This window comes from Cucurbita pepo, chromosome 1 (assembly GCF_057944985.1).
Source record: "Cucurbita pepo subsp. pepo isolate OVF chromosome 1, ASM5794498v1, whole genome shotgun sequence".
Taxonomy (NCBI): Eukaryota; Viridiplantae; Streptophyta; class Magnoliopsida; order Cucurbitales; family Cucurbitaceae; genus Cucurbita; species Cucurbita pepo.
Genome location: NC_141798.1, coordinates 6,671,799 through 6,685,359, shown reverse-complemented (window position 1 = coordinate 6,685,359; position 13,561 = coordinate 6,671,799). Strand labels below are relative to the sequence as shown.

At 35.1% G+C, this 13,561-nt stretch overlaps 3 protein-coding genes across 4 annotated transcripts; all 3 read left to right on the top strand.

Annotated features, from left to right (window-relative positions):
- The first annotated feature begins 1,204 nt into the window (after positions 1-1,204).
- LOC111787481 (mRNA-decapping enzyme subunit 2) lies at positions 1,205-4,678 on the top strand. 2 transcript variants are annotated; one of them, XM_087123362.1, is made up of 9 exons: positions 1,205-1,380; positions 1,874-2,025; positions 2,155-2,282; positions 2,399-2,494; positions 3,184-3,336; positions 3,624-3,727; positions 3,819-3,886; positions 4,069-4,254; positions 4,370-4,678. In XM_087123362.1, the coding sequence occupies exons 1-8, from the start codon at positions 1,301-1,303 to the stop codon at positions 4,215-4,217; spliced, it is 930 nt and encodes a 309-aa protein (XP_086979488.1). In that variant the 5' UTR covers positions 1,205-1,300; the 3' UTR covers positions 4,218-4,254; positions 4,370-4,678. The 2 variants fall into 2 exon arrangements, with proteins under 2 accessions (XP_086979488.1, XP_023523225.1); XM_023667457.2 differs by having other exon boundaries at positions 1,207-1,380; positions 4,359-4,678.
- A 3,320-nt stretch (positions 4,679-7,998) lies between these two features.
- LOC111808048 (putative aquaporin PIP2-1) lies at positions 7,999-10,149 on the top strand. Its single transcript, XM_023693829.2, has 4 exons — positions 7,999-8,371; positions 8,717-9,012; positions 9,633-9,773; positions 9,874-10,149. Exons 1-4 carry the CDS (start codon positions 8,065-8,067, stop codon positions 9,991-9,993), a joined length of 864 nt encoding a protein of 287 aa, XP_023549597.1. The 5' UTR covers positions 7,999-8,064; the 3' UTR covers positions 9,994-10,149.
- Positions 10,150-10,832: 683 nt separating this feature from the next.
- LOC111790298 (caffeoylshikimate esterase) lies at positions 10,833-12,149 on the top strand. Its single transcript, XM_023671162.2, has one exon. The coding sequence runs from the start codon at positions 10,973-10,975 to the stop codon at positions 11,972-11,974; it is 1,002 nt and encodes a 333-aa protein (XP_023526930.2). The 5' UTR covers positions 10,833-10,972; the 3' UTR covers positions 11,975-12,149.
- The last annotated feature ends 1,412 nt before the right edge of the window (positions 12,150-13,561 follow it).

Here is a 13,561-nt window from a genome sequence, read left to right as displayed (position 1 = left end):
CAACCTTATCCATATACTATAGAATCTTTAGGTTATTACTTGAACACGATCCTCTTGTATGTCAAACCACATACGGTTCAAAATTACATTAATAACTTTGGATTTTCATACTATGGATAACAATTAAATTACAAATAAAAAAATAAAAATTAACGTTAAAAACTAAATAATTAATTAGGAGGCTTTAGGACATAAATCTCAACGCTAGTGGATTGGAGAAGGAAAAGAAACATTTCTTATAAGGGTATAGAAACCTTCTTGAACAGAAACATATTAAAACCGTAACCATGATGCTAACAATCTAAAGTAGAAGATAATATCTGCTGGCAGTGACCTCAAGCTTTCAGAATTTTATTTTATTTAAATTTACTTGAAATTTCTTATTTGATTACGAAATTCAAATTCAAAATTTAAAAGAGGTAGGAAGAACAAAATCAATGATTGATGTTACTTTAATCGAAAGGATGGTGAGAATTTTTTTTTTAATAACATGAAAAGATGTTTCCTCAAACACAAAAGACAAAATTGTAAGATTTGTTGAATAATTACAATTAGAAAAAGACATTAAAGATTGTTAAAAATGATTAGTTAGGTGGCATTAACCCAAAAGTCCAACCACAACCAACCTCACCTCACTTCTCAAGCTTTAATTTGGTCACTTGAGTGAAAAAAAATTAAAATTAAAACAAGGTGTGACATCAATTTAATATTCATCATATTATATACAAAACTATATATTTAATTAATGAAAATAAGATATAATTATAAATTAGACCTTACTTTATATTTAATTATAATTAAAAAAAAAACATAAAAAAATATAGATTTATGGAAAAGGGGTCTTCTCAGGTCTATAGGGCTAAAGTCTTTAGTCACACGCAACAGTAACTGCCCACTGCCTAACTAATATGATTTTATTTATTTATTTATTTATTTATGGAAAATAAATGTTTTTTTTTTAAAATAATTTATTTAATTAAATTAAAAAAAAAAGAGTATAAATTGATAAATATTCACACAAAAAATATAATAACTTTATTATTAATCGTAAAGTGAAAAAGGAAGGGCAAAATTGTAATTTTATAATTTATTCGCTTAATTTCTAAACCAATATTCCGTCCGGCCCACTGGCAACAAAATGGGCCAAACAATTATTCGATCCGACTCGTCGGCCACTACGCAAAAGGTCGAAAGGCAACGCAGAAACTGACGACGTGTCGGCTCAGTTCTCTCAGTTCTTTAGGTAAAAGACGAGCAGAGTGTGAGCGGCAGATTCTTAATCAAAATCAACTAAGAAGCCATGGCCGGTATTCATCAGCCCGCTAATGCGTCGGTGAAGAACGGTCTTCCTCCCCAAGAACTCCTTGATGATCTTTGCAGGTACTCACGCTTTGTTGTATTTCTCTCTATTTGATTTACTGGTTTTGCTGCGAGTTATTGGTTTGTTAGATGTGGAGATTTTAGGGTTCTTAGTTGAAATTAATGCGAGGTAGTTTACTTTGATTGTCATTATTTTTCATCCGTCAACTGGTTGCCATTTTCTAAAGCGAGTGATAATAATTCCTCTAAAAGTGATTGTCCTTGAACCTATTTTGGCGGCCTGTGTTCATTAAAACAATTGAACCAATAATTTAGGTCTAGTTTTTATCAAAACAGAGAAATTCATAGATATAAGTAGTTTTTTGAGCTTGAGGCTACTGAACAAAAATATTGTTCGTCGTGGTAGAACTAGTTTTTATGAACTTAATTTTCATAAACCCTAAAACAAGAGCTTATCAACACCTTAATTGTTTTTTTTTTTTTAACTGCATTATTGGTTGGAATAAACAAGTGTTTAGCTCTAAGATCTGTCATTTTCTTGTTGATTATGCAGCCGATTTGTTTTAAATGTGCCAAGGGAAGATCTACAATCATTTGAGAGGATTCTGTTTCTAGTTGAATATGCACATTGGTTCTATGAGGACAACTCGGTAGAGAATAACCCTTCACTGAAGTCCTTCAACTTGAAGGAGTTCACTTCGTTGCGTATCCTAAGGATAGCGTAGTTTATGGCATCTCTGTCGGCTTTAACGCTGAAAGTATCTTACAGAAAGAGCACAAAATGCTTTTACTGTTTTTCCTGTATATATCGTTGTCTTCCTTAATTTTCTGTAGTATTTAACAGTTGCGACGTTTTGAAACCATATGTGCCCCACATAGATGACATATTTAAGGACTTCACTTCCTATAAGCTTCGAGTTCCTGTCACTGGGGGAATTATTTTGGATGAAACCTTTGAGAGGGTAAGTGTTGGATTGAAAAAGGGTTTTATTTTTCATATTTTTTCCGTTAATACTGTGATTGATTCGGTTATAGTAATACTATTTTTGTGGTTTCTTTTGTTTCTGCAACCAAACAGTGCTTACTGGTGAAGGGATGGAAAGGGTCAAGCTGGAGTTTTCCTCGTGGAAAAAAGAGCAAGGATGAAGAAGATCATGCTTGTGCCATTAGAGAAGTAATCTTTTCTTACTTTTGAACTTTAATGACAATAATTTAGTATTTTTGTGTTTGAAAATGCCAACATTTACTGAGAAAAATGAAAGAATACGTAAGGATATTTCCAGAAAAGAAAAAACGAAAGAGTCTCCGGACGTGGCGTTAGAAGACCTTAATTAAGGAGGGCTTTAGTAAATTTGGAGTGTAACGTAGCTTGATTCTTTCTTTGCTTCCGTCGCTCAGTACATCCCCACTACTGACCCTTACAAACCTTTTGTTTAACTGTCAAGATATCTTGCTCGGTGTGCTTGTTACATGCTTAAATTTTTTCTCAGCGTTTCAACGAGAGGTACAAAACAGCTGTAAAAAAGGGTTGCCATTAGACAGAGAAAAAAAAACACTAAAATTCTTTGTTACAATAATTCAAAGGGAATAAGGCTCGAACTTCCTCCAAGAACTCACCACACCTCTTAAAAACTCTCCTATTTCTCTCCTGTTCAAGGAAAGGAGGGTGAAATAGCAGCTCCTGGACCCTAAATGATTATACCTCCCCCTATGGCACGGTCGATTTAAGCTTCATGGACTTGAGAACTGGTTATTTGCCATCTTATATTATTTGTATCAAGCAAAAACAAGCATCTTAGAGGTTTAATTGTTTCAGGGCTTTAATGGATCATTTATGGAATATATTTTACGTTGAGATTGTAGGTTTTGGAGGAAACTGGTTTTGACGTGACACCGTTCCTCGTCGAAGATGATTTTCTTGAAGTGATGTTTGGACAACAGAGAGTGCGGCTTTACATTATAGCTGGGGTGAAAACTGATATCCCCTTTGCACCTCTAACGAAGAAAGAGATCAGTGTATGTATTCCTTTTCCATTTTTCTTTCGTCTTCAAATTTGGAATTTTGATTGCACTTTTTATATTTAACGCTCGATTTGGTTCAAAACTATGATTTCTGCACTTTTCTACCTTATCGTTTATATTTACGACGTTTATCATTGATAATGGGGTGATTGGTATGCCTTTCAAGGCCTGAGTTGAAGTAATCAGTTCTTATAATGGACACATTAAGAGTTAAGCTCATGCCCAAGTGCTTATTTTGCTTGATAGGACCTCATTCTTATGGATATGTTTTTTGTAAGCAGGAAATTGCATGGCATCGACTTGACGACCTTCTACCCGCAAGTGACGATGTGATATCTCATGGAATCACCGGCCTCAAGCTTTACATGGTGGCTCCTTTCTTGAAGTGAGCATCCTTGTGTAGTTTTCTTGATTCCCCCAGCAGGCAATTTTGAAATTAGTTTATGTTTAATGGAGTCGACAATTTTGAAATGCAGCTCGTTGAGATCATGGATCTTGAATCATCAGCCGCCTGTGAATCCTAACTTCGACATGCATGTAAAAGGTAATCCGTTCATGACTTACAAGGTTCCGATACTAAACATCGATATCGCCATAGCCAACTCAATCCGTGTAACCAAACCTGTTTTCAATAATTTGCAATACACTTAGTTTACTGACTTTCTCGCATTCTTTCCCAGTGAGCGACCTATTTCATGATTATAAACTTTTTTACTTCTCATTCAGGAGTCACCATGTGGAAGGTGAAGAACAGCTCGATCGTTTTCGACAGCCAGCAAACAAAATTTGATTCTGATCCTGGACAAAGCCTCAGAAACTTCAAATTTGATACAGCCTCTATCTTGCAGGCTATGGAAAGTGCTTTTGCTGCTTGAGTTTCAACAAAAGCCTCGAACGCCTCTTGTACAAACGGTCGGTAGCTCAGTCTCACGTCGTTTTTTTTCTGCCATATGCAGTATATTTAGGTGATTTTTGTGTATATCTTGTCTGATTTTTGTTTTTGATTTTAAATGTAGATCATGTACAGACTCGTTTAGCCATCATCATATTAGCTAGCTGGTTTCTAGTTGTACAGAGATGCAAACATTGGAGATGTAGGGTTTCTTTCTTCTTGAACCCAAGTTTTGCGGCCCAGGTATGTTTCATTGGCCGTTTTAGTTCCCTCACTTCCGTACCGTTGAAATAATAATTATATCAGAAATGAAATAATAAATAATATATATATAGGTTAAATCAGATTTAACCGTTAGAATTTTGAAATTTGTGTCTATTTGAATTTTTAATGTAATAGATCAATTAATTTTTAAAAAATAATTTGTTAACGGTTCATTGTACACATCTCAAACTTGATATTTGTAATGTAACATATTCTAATTGGGGGTTCGATGATCGAATAACTAAATAGTTGTTTATGAATGAAAACAAGTGCTAAATTATAAAAATACTATCGAAATTTGTTTACTTTATATTTAAAAATACTCTTGTGTTTAGTTAAAATATTATCTTGATTTTCATAAATGTTTCGAAGCGTACAAGTTTTCAAAGTTATAACAAGGCAGCTCATGCCTTAGCATATCATTCACTCTCACATGGTCGAGAAAGGATTTGGGTCAAGAAAGGATCATTTTCGAACCAACTCATTTATGTCTTTAAACGTTCAGATACTATATCAACTAATGATTAATCAAAACATTATATTAAATTTACCTATTCCAATATTCATCCACGAAAAAAGTATTCCAAATAAAATATTCCACATGTTTTTAGTTTTTTCCATTTGTTATTTTCAAATTTTATTTTTGTTTAAGATTCCGAAAATCCCGTCAACGGTCGCTTCCAATAATTTCCCCAATTATTTTCTTCAGTAATTTCGTAGAAAAAGCTTGAAAAACACAGGCAAGTAGGCCCTTTTTTTCCTCTTAAATGATTTTGTTCGTAAAAATTTCTATAATGGCTAAGAAAATTCATCCATGCCCTCGTCGAGATTATTGAACTACGCATTAAAAATAAACCGACCTTTCATTCAAATCACGTTTAAATATTAACAAAATATTTAAATATAAATATACAAAGAATAAGATCAACATTGCTAAAAATTATTATTGGGAATTTAAATGTAATTCAACATATATCATGGAAGAAAAAATATTAAGATTCAAATATTTTTCTATCATTGAAATTCAACATTAAAAAAAAAAAAAAAAAAAAAAAAAAAAGAGGTTAATTAGGTATTAAAAAAATGCGTAAAAATAACTGGTTATTCCAATCCACCAATTGAAAGAGCTGTCTAACTGACAATAGAAGACAAGTGCTGTGTTTTCTTGCCTTTCAATTCTTGGTTGGCACATCATTATAGAGATGCTGCTCATAATTTTTTCAACTCTAATAATTATTATTTCCTCTTCTTCATCACAATCACAAAATATAATTAAAATATATATTTTTATATACAAATTACAAAGTATTTGGTGAATTCATATTCAAATAATAATAATAATAATAATATGGTTGAAATTTGTTGTAACCATTGTTTTTTTTTCTCAGTTTCTGTACATGCTCATTGTTGTCAGTAATTTATGTTGTCCCCACAACATATAAGATTTAAAACTCGATTTTTTTAAATTATTAAATCATAAAACAAGTAGACATCGTTCCTAAAAAAAAATAAAAAAAAAAAAAAAATTATTTAATTTCAATAAGAATTTAAATATTATTAACTATTGATTGTTAATAAATGATGAGTAAAGGGAAGGCAAATATAAAAGGAGGTGGTTTATTTAAGCAACTAATGCGCCACTTTCTTAAAAAACAAATGAAAATACGTTAAATCTTCCATTTTTAAATTCCAAATAAAAAAACTATGTAATATATATTGCAGATATTTTTTGTAATTAATAAGGTTGTGCCATTTTTTTAAGGGGAAAAAAGGATTAAGAATGTGCCTTACATAAGGCAGTCTACAAATCTTGAGATTGCTTATAAATTAAAAACAATTATTTATTTAAAATAAAATATTGATCATTAATTATCCACGTGAAAATTCGTTTTTGTGAACAGAAAAAATAGTTGGCTCTGATTTGTCGAGAAATAAACAATATATTTCGAAGATTATTATCGTTATCTCATTCTGATATTTAAATAAAATAATAATAATAATAATAATAATTTGGATATTACTGTCCGGAACATAAAGATATTGCTATTGTCCGATTTGTACGTGATTATTTCTGCACTTATCTGGAAATAATTCAGTACGGCCCAGACTACAGGCTTTTGCCTCTTTCTATAACTTCAATTATATATATATATTCAGTGAAAATAATATTTTTTTAGTGTCACAATATTTACGCCAGTAAAATTTAATATCTAATGGTTACGATCGTACATCTTAAACTATGCGGCATCGTGATTTTGACGCAAGCTTTAAGAGTCATTCAAGCTCTATACTCATTTTTCACATAGTTTTGTGACTTTGTCATACCATCTCTTATGCAAAATCCAAATTTATTCGGCCACACACATTGTTTATGCGTGCATGTTCGATCTTTGCAACCTAACAATGTCGTATCTCATTGTTGTCTCGGTTCCAACACACGACCCATGCATCATGATGTCATCTTGACTTGCTCGCACACATCCGTTGGGAACAGACCTACGTTTCGAACATTTCATTGGGACGTCCCGAATATCCATCTATTCGAGCTCTATCGAAGCTTTAGTCATTCTAGTGTATCAAATAGTAGATGATTTCTAGTTAGTTGGAGATCGAAGTAATTATTATAAGTATTTAGGGTTTAAAAAATATGAAATTTGGTGATTAATTTGCATCAATCAAATTTGAATTTATGTTAAAATTAATTAATTTCTATATTTTTACTTTAATTAATTATTATTTTGTTTTAAAATTAGTAAAAATAGAATAATAATAATATTTTTTTTATTCGAGAGAGTAAAAAGAAGGTGCTACCGGTACGTACTTCGAAGATTTTCCACGTATTTTTTATTTATTTAGTAAAAAAAGTAAAATAAATAATGTAGGTAGCAATAATTCAGAGAGAGCAAGACAGCGCCACGTGTCGAAGTAGGAGAAATCGGAGCCGTCCACGTTAAGAACGTGTAATTGGCGGAAAGACGTTGATGTTTGACAGGAAAGAAGAGGAGGGGGTTGGCCTAGGGAAGAGTGTGTATTGAGCGAAGGATGTAACGATGACCCATGGAAGAGAGGACGGTGTCCTTATCTGGACGCCCTCCGTACCCTCTGCCCTCTGAAACCCTCCCTCAGCTCCCCCACGCCCCCTCTCTTTGACTCCCCACCATACCCTTTCCCCTCCCGGCCCCTACTCTCTTCCCCCTTCCCATTTAATGTCGTAATTAAATATTCATTTTAAGAAAATAATAACCAAATAAAATATATATCTATTAATTAGCAACAATATTTAGTATACACACCATAGCGTGACAACATCATATAAGAAGCTATTTCTCATGCTAAAATTATAATTTATTATATATATATAAAAAAAAAAAGACGAAAATAACAAATATAATAATGGGGGTACAAAGAAGAATAATTAAAAGAAAAAAAATAAAAATAAAAATAATAAATTACTTAAACGACAATACATCCCTCCATATAAATCCCCCACCCTCCTCTCCTCCTTTCCTCGCCCAGACTTCAGTCCCTTTCCCAATCTCTCTCTTTCTGATTTCTTTATTAAGATTATGGCCAAAGACGACGCGACGGCGGCGAGAGGGTTCTCAGGCAAGGACTACCACGACCCTCCACCGGCTCCGCTGTTCGACGCGGCGGAGCTCGGCAAGTGGTCTTTTTACAGGGCCATCATTGCCGAGTTCATCGCCACTCTTCTCTTTCTCTATGTCACCATCTTGACTGTGATTGGCTACAGTAGCCAGACCGATACTGACAAACCCGGCGCCGACGCTTGCGACGGCGTTGGAATCCTCGGCATCGCTTGGGCCTTTGGCGGCATGATCTTCGTCCTTGTCTACTGCACCGCCGGCATTTCAGGTCAGTGTATCAACTGTGTAATAACGTGACCGACTTTAAATGGAAACATCAGGACCACAGAATCACACTACATGCGTTATAATATATTTTTCTGTTAATAATCGTTTAACTTTTAATTTTTAAAGTACTATTAGCTCAAATAATGAAATAAAATAAAATATATTTATTGTTTTAAGAAAATTTTCCTTTAGAATTTATCTACTTCCATATTTTGCTCGAAATATAGCTTTGAAATTATTTTTATTTTAATAAATAATATAGATTAGTTAATAATATTATTTTTATTTGGAATTTTTTTTAAAATCTGGTATAATTTGATGTATTTATTAATAAAATAAACTGCAGGTGGGCACATCAACCCGGCGGTGACATTCGGGCTATTCTTAGCCCGGAAGGTGTCGTTGGTGCGGGCAGTGGCGTACATGGTGGCTCAGTGCTTAGGGGCCGTATGTGGGACGGGGCTAGTGAAAGCGTTCCAAAAAGCCTACTACCACAAGTACGGCGGCGGTGCGAACCAACTCGCCCTCGGCTACTCTAAAGGCACAGGCTTGGGGGCTGAAATCGTCGGTACATTCATCTTGGTCTACACCGTCTTCTCCGCCACCGATCCCAAGCGAAGCGCCAGAGACTCCCATGTCCCTGTACGTCGTCTCTTCTCTTCTTAAAATTATCTTTTTCGTCTAATAATAATAAAATAATAATTTTAAAAATGATCATGGGTTTATAATCAAATAATACTCTGTGAGACTTTTGGAGAAGTTCAAACCAAAGCCAAGAGAAATTATACTTAGAGTAGACAATATCATACAATTATGGAAGGTCGGTTGTGTTCGTCTGACACCCGAGATCCTAAAACTCAAAGTTTTGTTTGTATGGTAAGAAAAATGGTGGCTTTTCTCCATATATTGTGGCCCAATGCTTTATCTGAGGACGTGGCTTTTTCATTCCCCATGCAACACTCGTTTTAAGAAGGGGCATTCAATGTGAGCCTGTACCTTACAGCTCACAACCCTTTCCGCGTCCAAGAATAAAGCTGTATAATCTTGGACGTGTGCGTGACCATTAAGCCCGTTCCCTGTTTTTTCTCTTGCATTTTGGGTCAGTTTAGATTCCAATATTTATCTAAATTTTCAAATAATATTAATATATTTTTCTTCATTTATTGTTTTTATTATTATATTATGGGTTGAGGTTTCACGTTGCCTGACCATCACCTCTTTGGCCTCATCATTTTAATTATTTTTTTCTTAAAAAAAAAAAGGTTTTGGCTCCACTCCCAATTGGGTTCGCTGTGTTTATGGTTCACTTGGCCACGATCCCCATCACCGGCACCGGCATCAACCCTGCTAGAAGCTTCGGCCCGGCTGTTATCTTGAACCATGAAAAACCGTGGAATGATCAAGTTAGTATCTCTTATATATCATATCTATTTTAATTCACTAAATATTGTTCCATTAAAATTCTAACCAAGTCTGAAATGGGTTGTGGGGGGGGTTTTGCAGTGGATATTTTGGGTTGGGCCATTCGTGGGAGCCGCCATCGCAGCCTTCTACCACCAGTTCATTTTGAGGGCCGGCGCCGTCAAGGCTCTGGGCTCTTTCAGGAGCAGCCCATCCGTTTGATCGCATTCCAAAATCAAAGCCCATTATAAGCACTTTTATGTTTTAGTTGGGGGGCGATGGTTAAAAAAAAATGGTTTATTTTTCCTTTGTTCTTGTAGAATTTAACTTTTAATCTTGCCTTATTGTAGCCACTTGGCTTATCAATGTTAGTTCTCTTTTGCCGCTATTTCGTTGCCCAATAATCTTATCCCTATGATACTCCTCTTCAAATATTTAAAAAATTAATTAATTTATTATTATTCTCTTAAACTAATTTACATCAAATAAATAATTAACTTATCTATTACTGTCAATATAAAAATAAGACTAAATTAATTAAATTACCTTAATACTTTACATTTTGTCTCACAATTACTCATACAATTTTAAAAATACAATTATTTTTAATTTTGACTTAATTATTAATATTTTGTTTCGATAAAAGGGTGTCAAAAATATTTTGGAACTTTCAAAATGATTTTAAAAACATATTTTCACCCTTTAAAGATTTCATTAGTATTATAAACTTTTTTAAAACTTAAAAAAAACACAGAAAAATTTAAAAATATATTTACTACTACATGTAAAAAATACTAATAGAATTTGAGATAAAATATAAAATTTATAGATATTTTTATTAATTTAACATATTTTGAGTTAATTCTTAAATTTTATTATTTTAGGGTTTTAATTTCAGTAATTAATACAAATAATTGTGATGAGAACTTTGGTGCAAATTAGTGAAAACTAATTTATGATAATTGATTAAAGTTTTTAAAATTAATTAATAGACATTAACCAAACAAAAAAAAGGGAAGAAATTCTTTAAGGTATGTGATAAAAATAAAAAATTAATGTCAAAACTACTCCCAAGCATACCTCAAATGCGTTACCTACCAGAATCACATCTCTTTCACTTCCCATTCCTACTTTTTCCCTCCCTCAAAAGCGCAAATTAGCTTTCCCGCCCTGCAACACTAACATATCCTCCGACCGGGAAATGGTTCACCCGGTGGAAGACGCCGACGAGCGGAGCCCCTTCGGCTCTCTTACGGAGGACGAGTTCTACACTCGCCATTCGGTGAGTCACGGCTCTGAGTTCATCACCAATTCCAGAGGCCTTAAGCTGTTCACTCAGTGGTGGATCCCTCTCGCTCCGGTCAAACCAATCGGAATCGTCGCCGTCGTTCATGGCTTCACCGGCGAATCTAGCTGGCTAGTTCAACTCACTGCTGTGCATTTTACCAAGGCCGGATTTATCACTTGCGCTATCGATCATCAAGGCCATGGATTCTCCGATGGCCTTCAGTATCACATACCTGACATTAACCCCGTTGTGGACGACTGTATTTCGTTCTTTGACGCGTTTCGTGAGCGTCACGCGCCGTCGTTGCCTTCCTTCCTCTACGCCGAGTCGCTCGGCGGTGCGATTGCTCTTCTGATAACGCTCCGTCAGAAATCGACGACCCAGGGCTTGCGATCGTGGAACGGTGTCGTTCTGAATGGCGCCATGTGCGGAATCAGCGCCAAGTTCAAACCGCCATGGCCATTGGAGCACTTTCTGTCCCTAGCCGCCGCTCTGATTCCGACTTGGCGCGTGGTTCCCACCCGCGGATCTATTCCTGAGGTATCCTTCAAAGTCGACTGGAAGCGGAAGCTTGCGATGGCGAGTCCTCGACGTGTGGCGGCGCGTCCTCGCGCTGCGACGGCACAGGAACTTATGAGAGTGTGCAGAGAGTTGCAGGAGAGGTTCAACGAGGTGGAGGTTCCTCTACTGATAACGCATGGCGGCGGCGATGTGATCTGCGATCCAGCGTGCGTGGAGGAGCTGTACCGACGCGCCGCCAGTAGGGACAAGACGCTCAAGATATATCCAGGTATGTGGCACCAATTGATTGGAGAACCTAGAGAGAATGTGGAGCTTGTTTTTGGGGATATGGTTGAGTGGCTCCGAAGTAGGGCCACCGTAGATGCCTCTACAACGGCGGCCGGAGGGGAGTGAGCCGCCGTCGAGAAATCTACAAACAGCCTTAATTATTTCGGTTGAGTTCCATTGCAAGTTTGATTAGGATGAATTCTACAAATTGTTTTTTTTATTTATTTTTAATTTTCTTTAAACTAAGGTGATGGCATCATTTTAACTAAAAGTAATTAATATTAAAATATTAGGTTTTAAATGGATGTGAACAATGGAAAGGACCATTTGGGCTGGGCTTAGGCAATAATCTAAATGGGCTTGATTGAGCCCATTAAGTTTCTAATATGGTGGCCCGGCCTATTAGTCATTAATAAAACGCCGCCGTTTTGCGTTAAACAGACACAGACCAATGTACGATTTTCTCCTCGGTAAAAAAGGTTTAATGTGACACAGTCACTTGACCGCTGGGTAAAACGTCGCTGTCTGTTGCAACTGCGTACGCACTGTACGCAAAACGCCACCGTTTCGATAGCCGTGATACTATATAAAGGCAGGAGCGGGTACTCGGCGTCACTTCTATGTCACAAAATTGCGCGCGAATAAATGATGGTTTCTTTTAAAATTGCTCCGACGAGATTTACGATTATACAATGGTTCGACCTTCGAAGCTCTGGTGGATTTCGATATCGTAAACAGGTATTTCAGATGAACGATCTTTTGCGATTCGTTGTTTTAGTCAGATTTTATTATCGGAAGACTTAATCGTTTCTTCTTTTATCGTTAATCGTGATTGCTATGTCTCATAATTCCTTCTTACTGTTCGATTTTGATTAGTCGACCAGGAAAATCAAATAGTTCCTGTCATTAATTATTGTGATTCCTCAGGATCAAATAATTTCTTACATTAATTACCGTGATTCCTCAGTATCAAGTAGTTTCTTAAATTAATTATTGTGATTGCTCATTATCGATTAAAAGTTTCTGTTCCTCGATTGGATTAGATTAGGTTTCAAGTTGATTGATTTGATCCATCCGTTGCTGACTTGTGCCTTGTTTTTAAATATCTCCATTTGATTTAGGATAGATTTTCTATAGTTATTGTTATTTTGAAGACAATTTCGCGTCGGCGTTGCTCTTTATTGACGTGTGAATTGAATAGTTAGCCGAACTGTGTATCGTCGATCTTCAGCGGTGGTTTCTTGTTTATCACTATTTCTCTTTGGTGTGATCCGCTTTCTGTTAATGTTGTATGTAATCTTTTATTGCGCTCAGACTGTGAACCATTATTTTAAGTAACTCTCTGACGAACTTCTTATCCTTCTTTGTATTTCATACTACCTAATTTTCTGCAATTTTATGTAATGCGATTGCAGTATCTTTTGGATTTATAGATTATTATGTCTTGCAAATTTTAGTTTTAGAAAGTTTTATATATTCAAGGATCGAGTTGCTACCGCTTGAGCTTAACAACATTACGATTTGAATTTTGATTCTGTTATTTTCGATTGTTACATGCATTTAGAAGCACTAGGTGTCATATTCTCTAAAATATTTTTTAAAAGTTATTGTTCTAAATTAAGTTTCTCTTTATCATTTAATGGAATGCTATAATATTTCTTATTAACTTTGTCAAAGTTGTCAGCGTCACCATTTTCATCATTTCGGATGTTC

Coding starts and splice junctions, on each gene's coding strand:
- LOC111787481 (XM_087123362.1), top strand. CDS start 1,301: ATGGCCGGTATTCATCAGCCCGCTAATGCGTCGGTGAAGAACGGTCTT. Junction 2,283..2,398: donor TGGATGAAACCTTTGAGAGG/GTAAGTGTTGGA, acceptor GCAACCAAACAG/TGCTTACTGGTGAAGGGATG. Junction 2,495..3,183: donor ATGCTTGTGCCATTAGAGAA/GTAATCTTTTCT, acceptor TTGAGATTGTAG/GTTTTGGAGGAAACTGGTTT.
- LOC111808048 (XM_023693829.2), top strand. CDS start 8,065: ATGGCCAAAGACGACGCGACGGCGGCGAGAGGGTTCTCAGGCAAGGAC. Junction 8,372..8,716: donor CTGCACCGCCGGCATTTCAG/GTCAGTGTATCA, acceptor AATAAACTGCAG/GTGGGCACATCAACCCGGCG. Junction 9,013..9,632: donor CCAGAGACTCCCATGTCCCT/GTACGTCGTCTC, acceptor AAAAAAAAAAAG/GTTTTGGCTCCACTCCCAAT.
- LOC111790298 (XM_023671162.2), top strand. CDS start 10,973: ATGGTTCACCCGGTGGAAGACGCCGACGAGCGGAGCCCCTTCGGCTCT.